The following is an 18,332-nucleotide window of genomic DNA, read 5'->3' on the forward strand; positions in this document are numbered from 1 at the left end:
AGCCCTTAGGACTAGCCCGTTCCACAAGAACCACCATTATTAAATAGAGCAAGAGAAAGGCAGAGAAAAGGGTGAAAGAGAGACAGAGCTTTAAAATGTATCTGCCACCATGTGTTGTCTCCCTCTGCTGAACACTACCCCTACTTTCTGAGCTGAGGAGGTGCCAAGAACCCAGGAGAGATGTTACAGCTCTAGAAATCACATCAGAGAAAACTGAAAATAACTAAGCAGCAAAAGTTGTAGCTGGCAAAGTTAAAGCACTGTGTTTGCAAAGACAGACAGCTGTTTCCATCTCAGTCTTCAGTTCAAGAGGCCCAAATTAAATGTACATTTTACATTTAGTTTTGTGGCTGAAGACATCACAGTACTATGAGAAGAAACCCTAAATCCTCTTGAAGAGAGCAGATGAGACAGAGTTTTTGCATAAACCAGTGGATGATGTAATACACAGCTCAATCCCTCAGTTTTATTGTTAAATTATAAAATAACACAATTCAGTGATTCAAGTCAGTCACAGTCCTTTTAAGGGCAATGCATTCACGGGCAAGCTGCTGTTCCAGACTGCCAACAGATCACTTGCTGGCAAAAGCCATGATCTGCTCCTAAGAGAGAAAAAAAGAGAAGTAATTAGTAAACATAATAAGCATGTGTCCTAAGAAGCAGCTCTAGGTGCCTTCCCTTCTACATAAATGGACAACATTTCTTGGCCAGTCTTTCTAGCCAAGTGCAGAGCACCTATCCCTGTGTGCTAGAAAATTAGAGATTTCCTTTCGTTCCCAAGTAGCACACTACAGGTGTTACCAACAGGTTCTGTGATCAGAGAAAAGATCTTCATTTGGGTTTTTTTTGCTTTAAACAGAGAAAGAGAAAAAATAAGACACCGTGCCAGTGGCAGCTACTCTGCCTTAGGAATGTACTGCTTTTCAACTTGGGTAGTGTCTCACCTGTGACACAAAGGAAACAGGGCACCTGTATTTATCAGGAAGATGATTTGTGGAATAAAAATTAAAATCCAGAAATGAGGACTCTAATGTGCTGGTGCTTGGGAGCTTTGCAAGCAGAGGGCTTAAGGAACTTCACAAAAATCCGGCACCAAGGTCAAGATGGTGAGGAATTTAGGCAGATACACTGCAAACAGAGGGTCTGTGTTTAAGACAGAACCTCCTCACCACTGCCTTCCTCAAGTAATTTCCATCATAGAGATTTGCACTTCTGCCATGAGGGAACAATTTCACAAGGCAAAACAACACAGAAACAGGTAAATCTGAGCTGCACACCGCATCAGCGATGTCTTATTCTTAGTGAAAATGTGTCTTCAGAGGGCTGGTTTTTTCTGTGCATTGGTGGAATGCAGGTTCAACATTTCTATTGCATAGCAAAATAAAGCCAAAGACTTCCAATGACCTCTAACCTCCAACTACTGATACAGAATATAGACACTTATATAATTTGTGCTGCAAGAAAACAGTCACTACTGAGCCATCAGTTATTTAGGAACTCCTTGGCTCATTCAGGACACAAAACCTCGGGTTTAAAGAAGTAGCATTTTTCCAACGAAAAATGTTTCATTTAAAACAAGCAAACAAAAAGCTTTACAGCTTGTGCATATTTCACGAATAGTTTTGGACAATCCCTACAGCCCTCACTAAAGTGAGATCCTTACTTTGACAGGAGGCAGGGCATTCGTTGCTTGCAATCCCCATGTCCTCAGCAACACCAGGGGAGCCAGCCTCGTGGAGTAGAGCCTCTTTAGCAAATCAGTAGCAGCTATCAAGGAGACATTGTGCCTCTGACGTTCTGTTTCAAACTTCAGGAGATGTTTTAAGGAGCCTGGAAGAGATAAATGAATGCTTCTATTAAACCTGATGTGCCACAAACAATTGTGCATCTTATCTATATAGCAATCTCCCCTGGCAACAGAAGGAGAAGAGAGAATTAATCCATCAATAAAGACCTTCTGCCAGCTAGTGCTTTTCATCTCACCATCTCTTTAATTACCATGTGGCAGAACTTTACTTTTTTTAAAGAAGCTTTGAAATTTGTGGGATGGAAACTGCATCCAAGAATCTTAAACTGCTCCACAACCAATGGACATCAGAACAGTTTTGCTGCAACAAAGCTTGTGCCTTCCAAATGCAAGACAGCATCATCCTGCAACAGAGGTAATGCTTGTCTTGCTGTTAGCAGCAAAGGCTTGTACAACAAATCTTCTTACTGACACTGCACTGTCTTGGATCCTTACCCAGATCACTCCCATTGAAGGCTGCTGCACTGAGGTGATGAGCTAAACATGCAATATCACCAAAGCCGAGGTTTACACCTTGTCCTGCAAGTGGGTGGACTCTGTGTGCTGCATCCCTGGAGCAAGAGAAGACAGAAATTTATTTCCCTCCTTGAAGAAAGCCACAATGGCTGACAAACCCCAGAAGGGATCAGTGTAGCACACCTCACCTCTGCAATGAACACCACCTTACAGTGCGCTTTTTCCAGTACCTCCTTTCACGCTATGCTGAACTACCTGACTGCCTCTCCAGTTGTAAGAAGCAAGACAAAGGGGAGATAACAAAAAGCAGTTCTGAAAGGAAAAATTATAAAGAAGTGACTAGCCAAAGTCCTCTCTCAGATGGAGCGTGGAACAGGCCTTAATGTTTTTGTAAGTGACCTCAGCACAACAGGTAGTCTCTCAATGGCACATCGCACAAACACAAAGTGGACAGATATGAATATAACGGAGAAGGGGGATATCACTGAATAGAAACAAAATCAGGTTCTTTTATGAGCAGACTGATCTCTAAAGGACAAAGCCAGACATATTGATAAGGGAGTCATAAAGTTAGAGAAATTAGTTAAGTGTGGGTATGAAATGCAAGGTCATGTACTTTACCAAGCTGTAAAGCACAGAGCAGTACCAAGCACAGAGGGGCTCACAAGTTGGAAAGATGAAAAGTATCTGAAGTGTAGTACAGCATCCAAACATTACTAAAAGCTACCATATTGCAGCTGTGGCAGAGAAAAAAGTATGTGCAACCTTAGAATGTAAAAAATTAGATATTTTCCTATTTCAATAGGCCACCATACAAAAGCGTATGACATCCCACATGGAATAATTTGTATGAAAGGTGAGTTTAAAACTCAAACTGGTGCACAGAATGGCTGCTACAATGTTTGGGGAAGTACAGGTCCAGCATGAGATACTGGATTGTTTCATCAGACTATACAAACCAGAAACAGGAAATAATTATCTTGCAATTTACATACTTAATGGACAGAGAGCTACTCATGCAAAAGGACACAAGGGCACACAGTACAAACTGGGCCTGGATAAAGTCAAACTGAAATGATATATTATTTCTAACCATCTGATTTGTTGACTAGGAGTCACTATCCTTGCATCATTTCTAACCACACACCACCCACTCACCCAAGGGCCACCACTGGGCATCTTACCCAATGAGAGCCACGCGGTGCTGGACATACTCTGTCGCATGCCCCATTCCAAGAGGGAACATGGCTCGGCTCTCTGGATCTACTTTAGCAACACTTGGGGGCAGCTGACGGACTGCAGTCCCTGAGGGCTTCAGGAGTGAAATAGCAGATCGAAACATGGCCCCAGCAGTGTCAATGAAGTCAGAGTGGTTTATGTTGCTCCACTGAAAAAGACAAACAAATCCTTAGATGTTGACCCAAACCAGACCTATAAAAGAATCCAGCTGGGAAAAAAAAAATCTGAATCAGTTCCAAATACTGAATTTTAACCACTTGCACAAAACTATACAGTAGAAAAACTTATCTTCATTGTTTTAGGACATCCAAATTTTCAACTAGGATGATCCTACCCTTCCTACCTTTTGGAAATTTAGGTCAACTTCTGTGACTTTCAGAACTAACCTAATTCCGTCCCGAGGGGTCATCCGCTCTTTGCTAAGTGCCTTTTTAATATCATCCTCACCAAAGGAAGGAACTTTAGAATCCACCTCTTCCATTACCATCACTTCAAGTCACAGGGTTCCATTCTATTTCTTAAAGCCTCATACCTGCCATGAGGCTGATACTTACAAAGGCAGAGTTGATGCTATCCACAAAACTTTCCTCATCCATAGCGAGAAGTTCCGATGCATGTTCATGAGATGTAGACCAGACCAGAGAGCTGGCAGTATCAGACAGCTCATTTAAGAGAATGTCAAAGGGAAATATCAAGAGAAAAAAGCAAAAATAAATATTCAGTGCAAAGATTTCCCCACTGCCCTGCCCCACACCAGTCTCTCTGCAAATTACTCTTCCAGCCCAACTTGCTACAAGTGGGAAATACCAAGGGTAAAGTGAGTGGGGCAGGAGGGGAAAACATGCAATAAATGAAGAGTGCACAAGTTCTTAAGAGACAGAACTAACAGAGAAAGGCATAGACAGAAATAAAGTTACTAGAAAGAACAGATTACAAAACTTTTCAAAATATTTGAAAAAATTAGAGACCACGAGTCACCTTACCGGAAGAAGTGCAATTGGCCCAGTGGGAAGGAACCTCTGCCATGCTACATTATTGTCTGTGGCCTACAGTGGAAAGAAGCAAGTGGGCAGTTATGAATTAGTGACCTGGAGCACTCTGATCAAGCTGTTCTGCTGCCTATGGAAGAGTCAGTCAGCAGAATTTTACCTCAGATAAATGGAGCGTTGCCACCACAGCTGACTGGTCATATTGATGCTCAATGTTCTTAATTTCAGCTTCCTTCCGGACTACGGAGTTATGACCATCTGCACCAATCTGCAAAACAAAGAGATACAAAGCAACTTCTCTGGCTCCTATAAAGCCAGTATTTCACTACAAACCTCAGCCTGCATGTACCCACTTCCTGTTCACTCACAAAAAAAAAAAAACAAACCTGCCCAAAACCCAGAAAAGGTAGCCCCTTCTGCTCCTGTCCAGTTCAGTAGCCTCCTTGCACCGGGTACAGAAAAGGCTATGCACTGTGTCCCATAGCATCTCTGACAGAGTTAGCCACTCACCTCACTCAAGCACTCCATGTGAGTGGAGCGGCACACATGGAATCAGAACCAAATCCAGTGGAAAGGACTTGGGTTAGAGATGCTGCCTGATCAACAGAAATAAAGAGCTTAGTTACCAGCAGCTTGGTCTGAAGTCTGCGTCCATCAGCTAACTGAATTTGGACCCAAGGGCTTGTGTCACAGCTGTGGGAGGGAAGGGGCCACGTATACCCGACTGCTCTGCTCCTGTAGAAAACCTCCACCCGGTCTGATGGGAACACAAAGTGTCATGGTCACAGCATGACACAGACAGGAAAAAAGGAAACATTGCTACAACAGCAAAGGTCACACATATTTTAACAGCACCATAAAAGCTGACACTACAAATTTCAAGACACCCTGAAAGAACAGATCTGAACAACCCCTTGTCAGTGCAAGGCCTGCTTTGGACAAAGAGCTACAGATCTTTTAGTTAAATCTGTTTTTGGAGAGACTACATTCTGGAGAACTACATATGCAACTGCTCTTGCTGTGTAGCCTTTGGAAGACAGATTTCTCCCTTCCCCCCAGTTCAAGAAGCTGCCCACGTGTCAAGAATCGCTTGTTAGACTAATTTCTCCCTCTCAAAACTTATTGCGCACAACAGAAGGCAAGTAACTGTAAGCTCTATGCTGGAAATAAAATAATCAAGAAGTTGTCACTACCTGCTACTGCATCTAACTGTTTTGTGAGAGCAGACATAATGACATCATTCTCCACTATGTAACCCATGTCATCTAAGTCATCTTTCTCAAAAATGATCATGGCTTCAGAACAAGCATCCCACACCTACAAAGAAAAAATACGTTACATGAAGTTACAAAGAAGTGCTGTCCCTTTCAGAGACTTAACAGCAAAAGGACACGGTAATTGAAAAATACAGAACTAGAGGAATCATCCTGGATTACTGTCCATTCCTTCATTCCTAAATGAATGAAGCTATTAAAGTGCATCACGTAATTCCTGTCATTAAATGATTTGGTGTCAGCTCAAAAAATAATTGCAAGTTTTTATCCCTACTTTCCTGTTACATAAGAAACATATAAAGCTACCCTACAGCCTTGCTGTGGGTTAACCCCAGCAGACAGCTCAGCCCCATGCAGCTGCTTGCTCCTTCCCCCAAATGGGATGGGGAAGACAACTGGAAGGGTAATAGTGCAAAAACAAAACTCATGGGTTCAGGGAGAGGCAGTTTAATAGGAAAAGCAAAACCTGCATGTGCAAGCAAAGCAAAACGAGGAATTCATTCACCCCTTCCCATGGGTAGGCAGGTGTTCAGCCATCCTCAGGACAGCAGGGCCCCATTATGCATAACAGTTACTTGGGAAGACAAGTGCCATCACTCTGAACTTCCTTCCTCCTTCATTTTCCTCAGCTTTTATTGCTGGAACATGGCCCTGTGTTCAGCTAGGTCAGCTGTCACAGTTGTGTCCCCTCCCACCTTCTTGTGCACCCCCAGCCTGCTCACTGGTGGGGCAGTGTGAGAAACAGAGACAGCACTGGCACTGTGTAAGCACTGCTCAGCAAAAGCTGAAACATCCCTGTGTTATCGACAGTTTACATCACAAATCCAAACACAGCCCCATACAAGCTACTATAAAGAAAACTAACTCTATCCCAGCCAAAACCAATACACGCCTTTACCTTTATTTTCCCGCTAGTACCCATGCCTCACTATCTACAGGTTCCATTAGGAATCCACCTTTCAGCCTGTAACACCAAGACCCTGAGACAAGGATTTCTGAGTAGATTGCAACCCACAAAAAAGGAACAGGAATGAACATAAGCATGACCTGCCCTTTGCCAAAGAAAGAAAAACCTTTGTAACATTGATGTAAGTACTCTGGAGAATTCAGAGTAGACAAACACACGGTATATTTGCAGCCCCAAGTCAGGCACCTGCATTCGCCGGAATGGTTTGAGTCTCAGGCTGCAGACATGATCCCAGGCACCAAAACCTGAAAAAGGACACAAATGGAGACATAGGCTCACATGTGACACTGAGACCAAAACAAAACTGAAGCTCACTCCACACTCCCCTCTACCCTCCCTGACTATCAATGCTCGGGGTCAGCTTGCACTGTGCCTCGGCAGAGCCAGGTCTGCCTCAGTGCTATCACAGCTCCAGCATCACATGGTTTTACTCCTAACACAAGCCAGCAGGAAGAAACAAGAGCTCTCCATGAACGCCTGACCTAGCAGACAACTCTCATTGTCCCATCACCGGGTAATAAAACAGACACAGAAAAGCATCATTGTTTAGAATATTTCTTTTCCCATAAGGAATCAAGGCTCAAATCTCTCTTTAAAATGACAATTACACCTCATTGATTCAGGACTTAGTTACTAGACTACAAAGCACTAAGAACATGCTTCTTTTGTGAATACAACATTACAGCTGCTGTGGAGAGCACCTTACAACCTTTCACTACCCTAATGTCATAAATATGTCATAAATGTTTATATAATGATAAATCAGACCAAGATACCAGAACACAGATCCCTGTTATCAAGAGATTCAATCACCACAGCTCAGCATATAGAATACTAAGAGACAAAGGCAAATAATTCTATTGAGTTTAGGATGCAGGCAGCATGTGCTCAAAGGGGTTTTGTTTAAAGAAAATAAAACCAGCTCAGATATAAATGTGATATATGCAAACAAGAAACTCATACTTACTGCTTAGGAGGGTTGCTGATCCTGGGGAGATGGAACTGACCCTGTTACTGTAACTATCTGGCATGTGATCATATTCTTTCCTAGGACCAGCCTCCAGCAAAGCAATCTTCTTATCATGGAAGTGAATATCATGGCCTAAAATAAGCAAATACATGCTTTGTTACAACAGTCCTGCCAAAAATCTCATTTTTCTCTCTCAGTAACACCTATGTACTTTTTTAATAAGACAGAGTAGATGCAAACATTTATAACACAGGTTTTGACCAGGCAAGTAAACTTGTATTTTAAAGCTTTATGACTATAATTTCATTACTGAGATGGACAACCCTTCTGCAGTTAAAGCAAGGATTACACATTTTTCCTTTTTATTAAAGTTTACATTTTTGTACAAATTTGTGCCATTTTGTTATGAAAATTCATTATTGGAGTAGTAACAAGTGAAACCTGCAATGTTTACTGCATGCACCAAACACATCTTGCAGAGCTTAAACATAAATTCACCTTTTAGAACAAGAGATCTTAGAACTTCTTTGATCCGTAGCAATTACACTGTTTTCTTACATTAACGTCCTTATATTCTGACAATGGAATAGCACAGGCAGTTCAGACTTTAACTTTCAGTTAAAGAGAACTGAATAAAAATGAAGAGATGCCTCAAGTAAAGAGTAAATCACTGCAGCTGAGCTGGCCACTGGCTGCATCCGACTGCTATGGACGCAGAAGGTACTGAGGACAGAAATGGTATCCTTGCAACATCCAGAGTTTGCTACTACAGCAGCCCTAAAGACAGCATATCCTGGACATATTTTCTAGATTATGCATAACAATAACCTCCTCTCCTGAAAGGTCCCAAACTTGTGTGTCAGCCTTAGATATCACTGCTGGAGGGGATCCTTACGCTGTCTCAGTTCCACTGTGGTCTTACTTAATAATACAAGCAGAACAATCAGTAAACCTTATATTTGCAAAACACTTATTGCTCAGGATCTTTGGCTCTTCTTTGCACTGTTTTCTTTAGGTTTCTCTCCCTGTTGCACCCTTCTGAATCCATGTTGCAAATAAAGAAGCAGTCAGTAATCTCAGGATCTCTAGTGATACAAACCAAGCATAAATCCAGCTTATCTTGGTATTGTAGTGTTTAAAATACAGGGTTAGAGAATGAAATGTGGGATCAGAAAATGATGGTTAGAGAGATGGAGCACCTCTCCTAACAGGACAGGCTGAGAGAATTGAGTTTCTTCAGCCTGGAAAAGAGTCAGCTTAGGGATGACCTAACTGGGGTCCTCCAGTACCTGAAGGGAGCCTGCAGGAAAGATGGACAGAGACTTTTTACAAGGGTATGTACTGACAGGACAAGGGGGAATGGCTTCAAACTGAAAGAGAGTAGGTTTAGATTAGATAATAGGAGTAAGTTCTTTGACGTGAGAGTGGTGAGGCACTGCAGGTTGCCCAGAGAATCTGTGGCTGCCCCATCCCTGGAAGTGTTCAAGGCCAGACTGGATAGGACCTTGAGCAACCTGATCTAGTGGAAGGTGTCCCTGCCCACGTCAGGGGAGCTGGAACTAGATGATCTTTAAGGTTCCTTCCAACCCTAACCACTCTGATCAGAAAACGTTTTCAGCTACGGCTGAAATGATCCATCAGCAATTTAAGGGTGACCATGTTTGACAGAAACACCACAAGCAGTCTGCAGAATTCAAAGCAATGGCTCCATTAGTAGAAGTGCACACATACGGATGGGGTAAGGCTCACCACAGATCAGCTCACCAAACAGCTTTAAGTCAACTTTAGAGCGCAGGAACAAGCAGATCCCACAGCAGGATCCTGAACATTAAGATCCTAAATGGCAATCACAGTTATCTCACACTGCGGGCGAGAAGGTCACAGCCTTACCCAGGGCGGCGGCCATGGCGCTCCCGACCATACCCCCGCCCGACACCACCACATCGTAGAGCGGCTGTTCGGGGGCGGCGGCGGCGGCGCGGAGCGGGGCGCGGGGCCCGGGACGGGGCCGCAGCCGCGCCCAGAGCGGGGACAGCGCCTGCCCGCGCGCGGCCGCCATCGCCGCGGAAGTGACGGCGGGCGGAAGTCGCGACGCGAAACCATGGCAACGCCTGCCCGCGCGCCGCCGGCCTTGTGCCTGCCCGGCTGTTTGAGGCCGAGAGGGCGGGCCTAAGCGCCACGGGCCGCGCTGATTGGCGGAGGCCGGGAGGGGGTCGCGGAGGGCTGAGGCGGCGGCGCGCGCTGCAGGTGAGGGCAGGGGCAGGTTGGAGTCGCACCCCCAGAACGAGCACTTCTCGATTTATTTCATTTCTTCCAGGCGACACGACACCCCCCCCCACACAGGCTGTAAGACGCCGACTCCTCCGATTCCCACCGTCGGGCGAGGAGCTGGGAGCAGCCTCTCAGGATGGGAGGCCGGCGGTCTCCGTTAGAACCGGGAACACCGTGCCAGGCAGAGTTATGGGGTGACCTCGGGGTGCTCCAAGAGGATGAGGAGCTGGAGGGTTTCAGGCGGGAGGTGGAAGTTCTGCGTGAGAAGCTGAGGGAGGCTCTCAGGTAGGATGGTGCCTGGTAAGGATGGCAAGATGGCATGCGGGATTCCTGCTGCTTCTGGCCAGGGACAAGGCAGCGCATGACGTCCTAAAATCCACGTGTGTAGTGCCAAAACACTGTCCACGAGTGTATTCACAGATGGGAGGATGGGGTCAACACGTGCCTACGTAAGCAGCATTCACATAAAACAGCACAAATCCCCTTCCTGCTCATCAGCTAATCATGCTTAAAATCTGCCAGTAGATCAACCACCTTTCTGCCCAGCATCCACTCCTCAGACCTGTGGTCTTTCCAACATCGAGCTCCCAGACGTCTTTCCCTGTGGTTAGTCTAGTTTGACATTCACTAGCAGATCACATATGCATGCTCTTACAAAGAAAATGGTTTATAAAGAAGGAGAGACTTTAGCAATCACAGGGCGAGTATATTAACAAGGAGCCTGTTTACAGGTGATCTGCACCTTCTGTTTCACCCCTTGTTTTCCCTTTCCTGTTCTTAGTCCACTCTGATTCACCGTGATCCTTCATTTTGCCTGCATTTATTACTTGCCTGAAATCTGGTAGGTTTTACTCACTTTCACAATTACCCTCAAACATCCTGTGAGAAGTTTGCTATTTTAATGAGACCTAGGATAGTCTCGGGTGGGTTTTTTTTCTTTTTATCAGTTATATAGTCATCTTCTCAGTTACATAGTTTCCAACTGAACCTCTTAAGAGTTGCACTAAAGCAATTTCTTGTAATGACCTTCCCATCAGCGTCTCGGGAATGCTGTGTGCATCTGTGTGCACAAATTGTGTGGGCAAAAGTTGGAACTTTCTGGTTTACTTGTGGCCCTTCTGGCAGTACAGTGCTAGCAGCATAATAAATTGCATGACAAAGCTAAGCAACTGCCATTTTGTACATGGAAAACATATAACAGGCAAAGCTCTGCTCATGAACTTTGGTAGCAAAGCAAAATATGGAGCCTGAGAATGACAAGCCCTAGGCCTGTCTTTTAACAAGCAGCTCAGCCTATGGTGTCTTTCTCTTAATCAAGTGTCTCCCTTCTTTTAACTCTATTTTTTAATAATTTCAGTAATTTCCCCTTCATAATGTCTTTGCCTTAGTCATACATCTGGTAACAAAAGGCAGTCCAGTTCTTTGACCGACCTCACCTCGGACAGTACCTGGGATCAGCAAAAGCCTCACTTATTTCCTAAATCCCGCTTGAGGCCAAAAAGTGCTTCATCTCCCTGGATTCCTTCCATCACCATCCCTCAGCCTTTCAAAATGACACTGCGGGAAGCTCGCAAAAAGTCTGAGCTGATGAAGTCATACATGTTTCTTGAACTAGACAAACCGAGAGACAAAAAGCAAAGCCAGGATGAAGCCGAATGTCAGAAACAATTCCGGGCACAGCCTGTACCTGCCCATGTGTTTCTGCCCCTTTATCAGGAAATAATGGAGCAGAATGAGATTCGCAGGCAAACAGCAATGCAGAAAAGAAAGGAGCTGCTACTTTCAACACAGCGGCCCTTCAGTTTCCTGGAGAAGGAGGAGAAAAAGAAAGAAGCTATCAGACAAAAATTCCTGTCAGCAGCAACCCCAAATGAGAGCTCCAAACAGAAGCAAGACAGTAAAAAAGTTCCTAAATCTACTTACCACCCACTTCTTGGAAATAAACTCAAAGGTAACATGCCAGGGCTCTTTCTCTAAAGCACCTCCCTACCCATCCCTCGCTGTCTCCATGCTGAGAGGTAAGATCATGGCCCATAGGGTATTACTTGAAGCATAAGGCCAGTGTCATTGCATCCCCCGATGTTGTCTGGTCTCCTGTGTGTCACTGGTTATTACATTTTGTCTAGATACCCTTATAGCAGCGTGTCCTAGTCTTGTAAGAGTGTCAGCAGCAACAGTTCTGTTCCACTCCCCAGCAAACATGGGCACACTGAGCTCTTCAGACAGATTTCCCTTTTGCTGCAAATCATGACAGTTTGGGAACCCTTCCCTGCACCTTCCCTTTGGTCACACTAAAGGGGCTGAGATGATTTGTGGCACAAATATGAAGACAGCTGTAGTGCCATAAGTGTCCAAGGTCCATGCAGTATCTTGTATCTGACCATCACTTGCATCTGACCATTACTCGCACCCAAGTGCGAGAAGAGAAATGAATATTTCATATCTCAGTCAATTCAAACCTATAAATAGACTTTAAAATGTCTTATTTTGGAAACAGCAGTATTGATTTTTTTTTCTAAAAGCAAAAAACCAACCCCCAGACAACTGTTTGTCTGCATTTTCACAAATATTTAGTGTTGCACAAGAAATTACTTCAGTTTGATGCTATACTCTGAAACACATTCTTTCTATGGAAAATTTGTCATGGAAGTCACAAGACATGGTTTATCCATCAAATATTTCTCACTCAAAATCTTTTCCAATATAGACAGTTTCTGGTGGATATTATATAGATAAGCCATCATCCATTACAAGTATATTTGAACAGCCCATATGGATCACACCATCAACATAATGACATAAAGTCCCATATGAAAAGCAGAACCTTGATTAACACTTCTGCAAGACAAAGGGGTGCAAGTTATCTGGTACCCCGGAGAATAGGAGAAGACCTGTTCAATAACTCGCTTCAATAATTGAAAGACACATCTAGAAATTAATGCATAAGAAAGAGACCCTACCATATTTTTTTCTGGTATCTTTAAATTATTTTTCACAGGAGAGAGGGGCTGAAAAGTAGGGAAAGAGAGCACAGGATATCTGGTCTCTCCTATATATGTGAGCTGCCATCGTAAAGGAGAGTTTAGACTTGTGCAGTGGCAATTTCACAGCCTTTTATGTCATTCATTCTCTTTTCATTGCTTTCCTTTTGATTAATTAGAAGCTGAACTCTACAGAGAAATCCGCATTCAAATGAGAGCAAAGGATTTGCTTGAGAGCTCAGTGGCTCCAATAGACACCAGCAACTGTCGGAGGGAGCCTCAGTCCCGAACTGCCACCAAAACCAAGCAGGAAAGGCTTGGCTTCTTGCAGGACAAAAGTTTCAGCTTCAAGCCAAGGATTAATCCAACAATACCGGATTTTGAAGAACTTTACTGGGCATTTCAGAAGGAAGCAGTAAGGAGACAAGAAATCAAAGAGCCAACTCGCAATAAGCCATTCAAGCTAAGAACCTCCAATCTCCGTGCCAGGCAGAGGCAGGCTAATGAAAAGATAAAGGTGAGATACCTACATATTTCTGTGGTACTGTTTTCTCCGATCAAGATATCAATTTCTTCAATTTATAGCATTTAACTATGGATGGTTAACATCCCATGACCTCTGCCCTTGTATTGAGAGTACTGCAGAATCCTAGGACAAACCACAAAACAACATTCTACACAAGGAGATGAGCTATGGTAGATAAGGCCGAGCCACCCTTTCATAGCCTTAATCGTGTTTCCTTTCCCTCACCCGTCAGCCCCTCCACCCTGCTGGGGGAAGAGAGAAGAATGAATGCATTGCCCACATATTCCAGCTGTTCTCTTTGGTAGGCAAAGAACAGAGGAGATGCTGTACTGTGAACTGAATGAAGTTCCATTTTTTTCAGGATTCTGAGAAGCTTTCCAAGGTTTCAGTGGAAAGAAGTCATTCTCTGACCAGACTTTCTTCTCTCTCTTCCAACACCCTTCCAGTGCATATTACCGATGCAACTAGAAGAAGGGAATCTGCTATTAGGTAAGTAGGAAAGTTTGTCTACAAGACCGTACACTAACTAATGACCAAAATGGAAGAAAAAACTCCAGTGTTTTCCCTCATCACATCAACTACACGTTTTCTAAATGTTTCTCTGTCTTCTTTCTTTGCTGAGTCTTGCTCTACCTCCCAGCTGATTTGGGAGCTGTGTACTCGTATGGCTGATATTTTGCTTTTCTCACTGGAGGACTGCAAAAGTGAAATTCCCAGGTAGCATGTGGTCTGGCAGTCCACAGTGAGCTCATTAGTAACTTCTTTTTCTATACAGACACTCCCAAGTTAACAAAAAGGAAGGGGATAAAGAAGGAATTAATTGGCTGGAGAAACAGAAAATGAAATGTCAAGCTATGCAGAAGTCAGTGAACAGCCGAGCAAAAGCACTGGATCCTCATAAAAGTCTGGAGGAAACACACAAGGAGAAGTCAAAACAGAACCGGTCAGTATCCTATTCTGCACAGAAATGGCTGTTTGCTCCACCAACTAGGAATCATCAGATAATTCTTTAGGAGGAATTGGGTCTAAGAACATTCCTAGCCTATCTTTTTTTTGCTTTTATACCCCTTCATTTGGATTTCTTGACAATGCCACACTATTCCTTCCATACAGAACAGTTTCCTTTAGATTAACATTTGTAGAAACTAATTTTACAAACCAGTCAACTGTAATGTGTAACTTGGTAAAGCACACTTAAAACAAGGTTTTCTAGAAATGTGAACACTGGTTCCTTGCTTTATATTCTCATAGAAGAGCTTTGCTAATGGGTCCACAACTTGCCAGCAATAGGATTTTTTTTTTGCCCAGCATTCAGAATCAAGAGAATTACCCCAAAGCAATTTAAAAAGTGAAAGTTACTGAGGATTCCTCATTCCTGATCAGCTACAGTCAGAGGGAACCTATATTGCACAGGCAATTTTTCCATTTCAGGCAAAATATGAGAGAGAGAACAAAAGAATACAGAAAGGAGCTGGAAGAAATGCAGCTGCGAGTCAAGAGCAGAGCATACCTCTTCGAACAGGTCACCAAGGTAACTGGTCAAAGTCCCAGAGTGTTTCTGGGCAACAGGATACATTATCTTTCATTTAAGACAGGCATTAAGAAGTCTAGTCTCAAGTTAATTCATGGATAAGAAGGTGGGAATGGTTGCATAGTCTCTTGACTGCACTCAAAATAATACATGGAAGAGCCAGCCAGGTAAAATTTAAATTCCTTCCCACCACTTGAAAAAAACACTGACTTAATTCTAGGAGCTTGCCAGTTCGTAGTATATATTATAATCACAGTATATGGTGTGGTCAAAATCAAGCCTTTATCACACCAGAAATTATATGAATACCTATTCTGCACCTGAATGCCATAGACTACAGTCTAGAAATGCAAAACTTTTTTCTTAAAACCCTCTCCAGTTAAGCACTTTTTTTTTGTACCTCTACTGCTACTAGAACATTAATGAAAGTTACATTGCATTTATCACCTGCGGACTCTGCAATCTGGGACTGCATTCAGCACGTCTCATCCATCACCAGCTGCAAATCTGTATGGCACCTGAGGTGTAGATACAATCTGTACTCTCTAATGTACTCCTTGTATGTTTTTCCCTGGGTTTTCTCTTCCAGTTCCACATCCTTGCAGGGATGAGAGCTGGTTAAAGTACATGTCAATGTACAAAACACATTGACAATATGCTGATTTAAGATTTCTCAACAGAAAGTATCCTCCTGGGTCAGGCTTTCTGTTCTGATCATGGAAGCAGAGAACAGACATATATGATAAACATTGGTAACATTACTGTGTGCCAGGTTGGTAAGAATTCACCAGTATCAATTGCATTCACTCAGATTTCTGTCCTTCCATATAGAACACCTTAATCTTTAGAACTGGCCGGTCTCTCTGGAAAACCATCATCTCAGACTACATTGATTTGCAAGGTTCGTTTGCAGGCAGTGAGGATATAGGATCCAAGATGTTTGGTTTTCAGTTGAGCTGATATGAAGCTATTTCACAGGTGATCTCCATTTATCAACTCCACTGTTTTTAGCTCTCACCAATTACAAGCAAACATTTCTAGGATTTCCCACAACTCTTCTTTGCACATATTTTCAATTTGAGTGTCAGTTAGGACTCAGACACAAGTATGCTAGTCTGGTAAGACTGGAATGCAGTATAAGGAGAACAGAAGAAGGAAGAAAAAAAGAACAGAAGCAGGAAAAGGTGAGCTCTGGCTTTGAGAGACATGAGACATTGTCCTAATATTCAGTTATGGTACTGTACTGTATGGATTACAAAAATGTTGGACAGGAGCTTCTGCTGTCCTCTTGTCCCCTTTAGGAGTGTCAGCTGTGTACTTTAGAACACGTTGACTGTTATGGGAAGCCCCAGTTCTACTGCTTACTGTTGTAAGTTTCGATTTCATAGCACGATGCTCGTCAAGGAGCAGAACGTCGCTACAGAAACACTCTCCAGCAGGTTGGCCTGAGCGAAGAATTTGTAAGAAGAAAAGGGAAAGATGCCACTAACTTGCTGGAAGAAGAATCTGATGTACACAGGTAATAAAAACAATACAGTACAGCTCTTTTGTCTTTGACTTAAAAGTATTTTCCTTGTTCATGAAAGCATTCCAGTTTCTATTATCTAGTGTAGGAAAAATCAACTTCACTGCTCTTATTAAGCATCGTGGCTTCTCTGTCTGAATTCCTATGACTGCTCTCTATTTCCTAAGCACGGGGCAAACCATTTCCAGTATTGGACAGTCACTATTTCTGCAGAGTGCCCAAGCCTCTGGGTGAAAAGGACGACTGTACTCTACAGGAAGGAGTACCTCAGGAGGAACAGAGCAGAAAGGAACCAGCAGCATAAGAGCTAGCAGAAGAATCCACTGATCATCTCTTGATTTTTTAAATCCAGGATTCTCCAGGTTAATCCTCAGGAACTTAATGGTTTAAGCTGACACCTAAGAATGGCTCTGGGGTAAGTGAGAAGGGAGAATTTAGTAAAGAAAAAAAAGACCAACTGTTGTTTTAAGCATGTCTTGTCCAACCCAGCAAAGCCTGCAGCCTCCCTTAGTCTTCACAAGTGTTCCTTGTGTGAGCCATTTCCCTTTCTTTAATGGGCAACAAGTTAAAAAGGTTGAAGCACTATCTTTGGATAAAAGTAGATATGAAAGATTGAAGAGGTGCATCCTCTAGTGTCAGCTCCTTGCATTCACGCCACAGAAGCACACTGGAAGAGGAGAATGCCCTTTAGTGTGTTAAATCTTGGTTTAGACATATATGCGGTAGAATGCTTCCAAACAAGGTACTTCTACAAAAACAAATACCAGGATTTGACCTACCTTGGGAGAAGACTCAAAAGGAAGTCTTTCTCTGGAGTTAACTCTTCGTTCAGTCACTAATCCCTAGTAAGAAGCAATAGTCTTCCTATACTAAAAAATCTCCCATATTTCATTATTTGAAAGTGTTTTAACATCTTACCAATTTAAGTCATTAATTTGGCCCCAAACCCAACCAGAATTATAAAGAAGGTTGTAATTAAACAGGGTATCACTTTGAATTGCTGTTGTCCTAATTCTACTATTACTGTGATATTAAAAATGGATTTTGGTAGAAGTAAGATTAGGTATTACCTGTCAGCATGTTGCACTCAAATGCCTGGCACATCTTGAATGGTATATTTCACACATTAGTGATCTTCCTTTACCTGACAGTAATAACCATTTCAGAAGTAAAAATCCTTGCCACCTGGAATGTTTCCTGAGAATTTTGCACTTTGAGATTAAAATATTTTCAAATGGCTATCATGTTCTTCAGTGTTCAGTTTCCTTGTCAATCATCTTTCTTCACTTTTTAAATAGAAGCTTTTTTTGTCATCTCAATCCTTTTCTCCTGCTACACTTGCAGTTGTAACAATGCAACTGCATCATCAAATCAGAAATACAGTACCTGTAAGAGCTACCACATTAGATAAAATATAAAGCTGAGATAGTGACATTTTTAATCATAACAAAGTACTAAATCCAAGAATTTGTGGCCCAGGGGTTTCATGCTGCTACATTACAGAGATCAATACCTAGCTGAATGCACTGCATCAGACCTCAACTGACAGGTACCTGGTAGAGCTTCTGCAGGAACCTCCAGGTTACAAGATCTTTACTAGCAGCAGCACTACCTTTCCATTCAGCAAGGGACCAATATAAATTCCAAGCATTCTCTTTGCACAGAAGCTATTACAGACACACAGTACCTTAGAAAAAACTCTGCTTTTTCAGTAATGCTGGTTCTGAAGAAAGTTTTTAAGTTAACAGAAAATTCAAAACACCACATAGTAGACTCATTTAAAGAGCTTGATATAC

At 42.8% G+C, this 18,332-nt stretch overlaps 2 protein-coding genes and 1 long non-coding RNA gene across 4 annotated transcripts; 2 read left to right on the plus strand and 1 right to left on the minus strand.

The window, feature by feature from the left end:
• Positions 1-436: 436 nt before the first annotated feature.
• Positions 437-9,779, minus strand: COQ6 (coenzyme Q6, monooxygenase). Its single transcript, XM_051806520.1, has 12 exons — positions 9,593-9,779; positions 7,700-7,834; positions 6,919-6,977; positions 5,685-5,808; positions 5,118-5,248; positions 4,652-4,759; positions 4,486-4,548; positions 4,057-4,164; positions 3,448-3,650; positions 2,243-2,358; positions 1,664-1,830; positions 437-602 (listed from the first exon to the last, which is right to left on the minus strand). The coding sequence occupies exons 1-12, from the start codon at positions 9,759-9,761 to the stop codon at positions 573-575; spliced, it is 1,413 nt and encodes a 470-aa protein (XP_051662480.1). The 5' UTR covers positions 9,762-9,779; the 3' UTR covers positions 437-572.
• Positions 2,365-4,914, plus strand: LOC127479511 (uncharacterized). Its single transcript, XR_007907592.1, has 2 exons — positions 2,365-2,653; positions 4,720-4,914. It is a non-coding gene; the product is annotated as an uncharacterized LOC127479511 (long non-coding RNA).
• Positions 9,780-9,914: 135 nt separating the features above from the next.
• Positions 9,915-18,223, plus strand: FAM161B (FAM161 centrosomal protein B). 2 transcript variants are annotated; one of them, XM_051806513.1, is made up of 9 exons: positions 9,915-9,949; positions 10,046-10,258; positions 11,362-11,924; positions 13,134-13,471; positions 13,842-13,969; positions 14,256-14,423; positions 14,912-15,011; positions 16,400-16,530; positions 16,750-18,223. In XM_051806513.1, the coding sequence occupies exons 2-9, from the start codon at positions 10,110-10,112 to the stop codon at positions 16,838-16,840; spliced, it is 1,668 nt and encodes a 555-aa protein (XP_051662473.1). In that variant the 5' UTR covers positions 9,915-9,949; positions 10,046-10,109; the 3' UTR covers positions 16,841-18,223. The 2 variants fall into 2 exon arrangements, with proteins under 2 accessions (XP_051662473.1, XP_051662474.1); XM_051806514.1 differs by having other exon boundaries at positions 9,915-10,258; positions 16,451-16,530.
• Positions 18,224-18,332: the final 109 nt, after the last annotated feature.

The sequence above is a fragment of the Manacus candei genome, unplaced genomic scaffold (assembly GCF_025592945.1).
Source record: "Manacus candei isolate 608988 ecotype Guabito, Panama unplaced genomic scaffold, ASM2559294v1 h1tg000067l, whole genome shotgun sequence".
In the NCBI taxonomy this organism is placed as follows: domain Eukaryota; kingdom Metazoa; phylum Chordata; class Aves; order Passeriformes; family Pipridae; genus Manacus; species Manacus candei.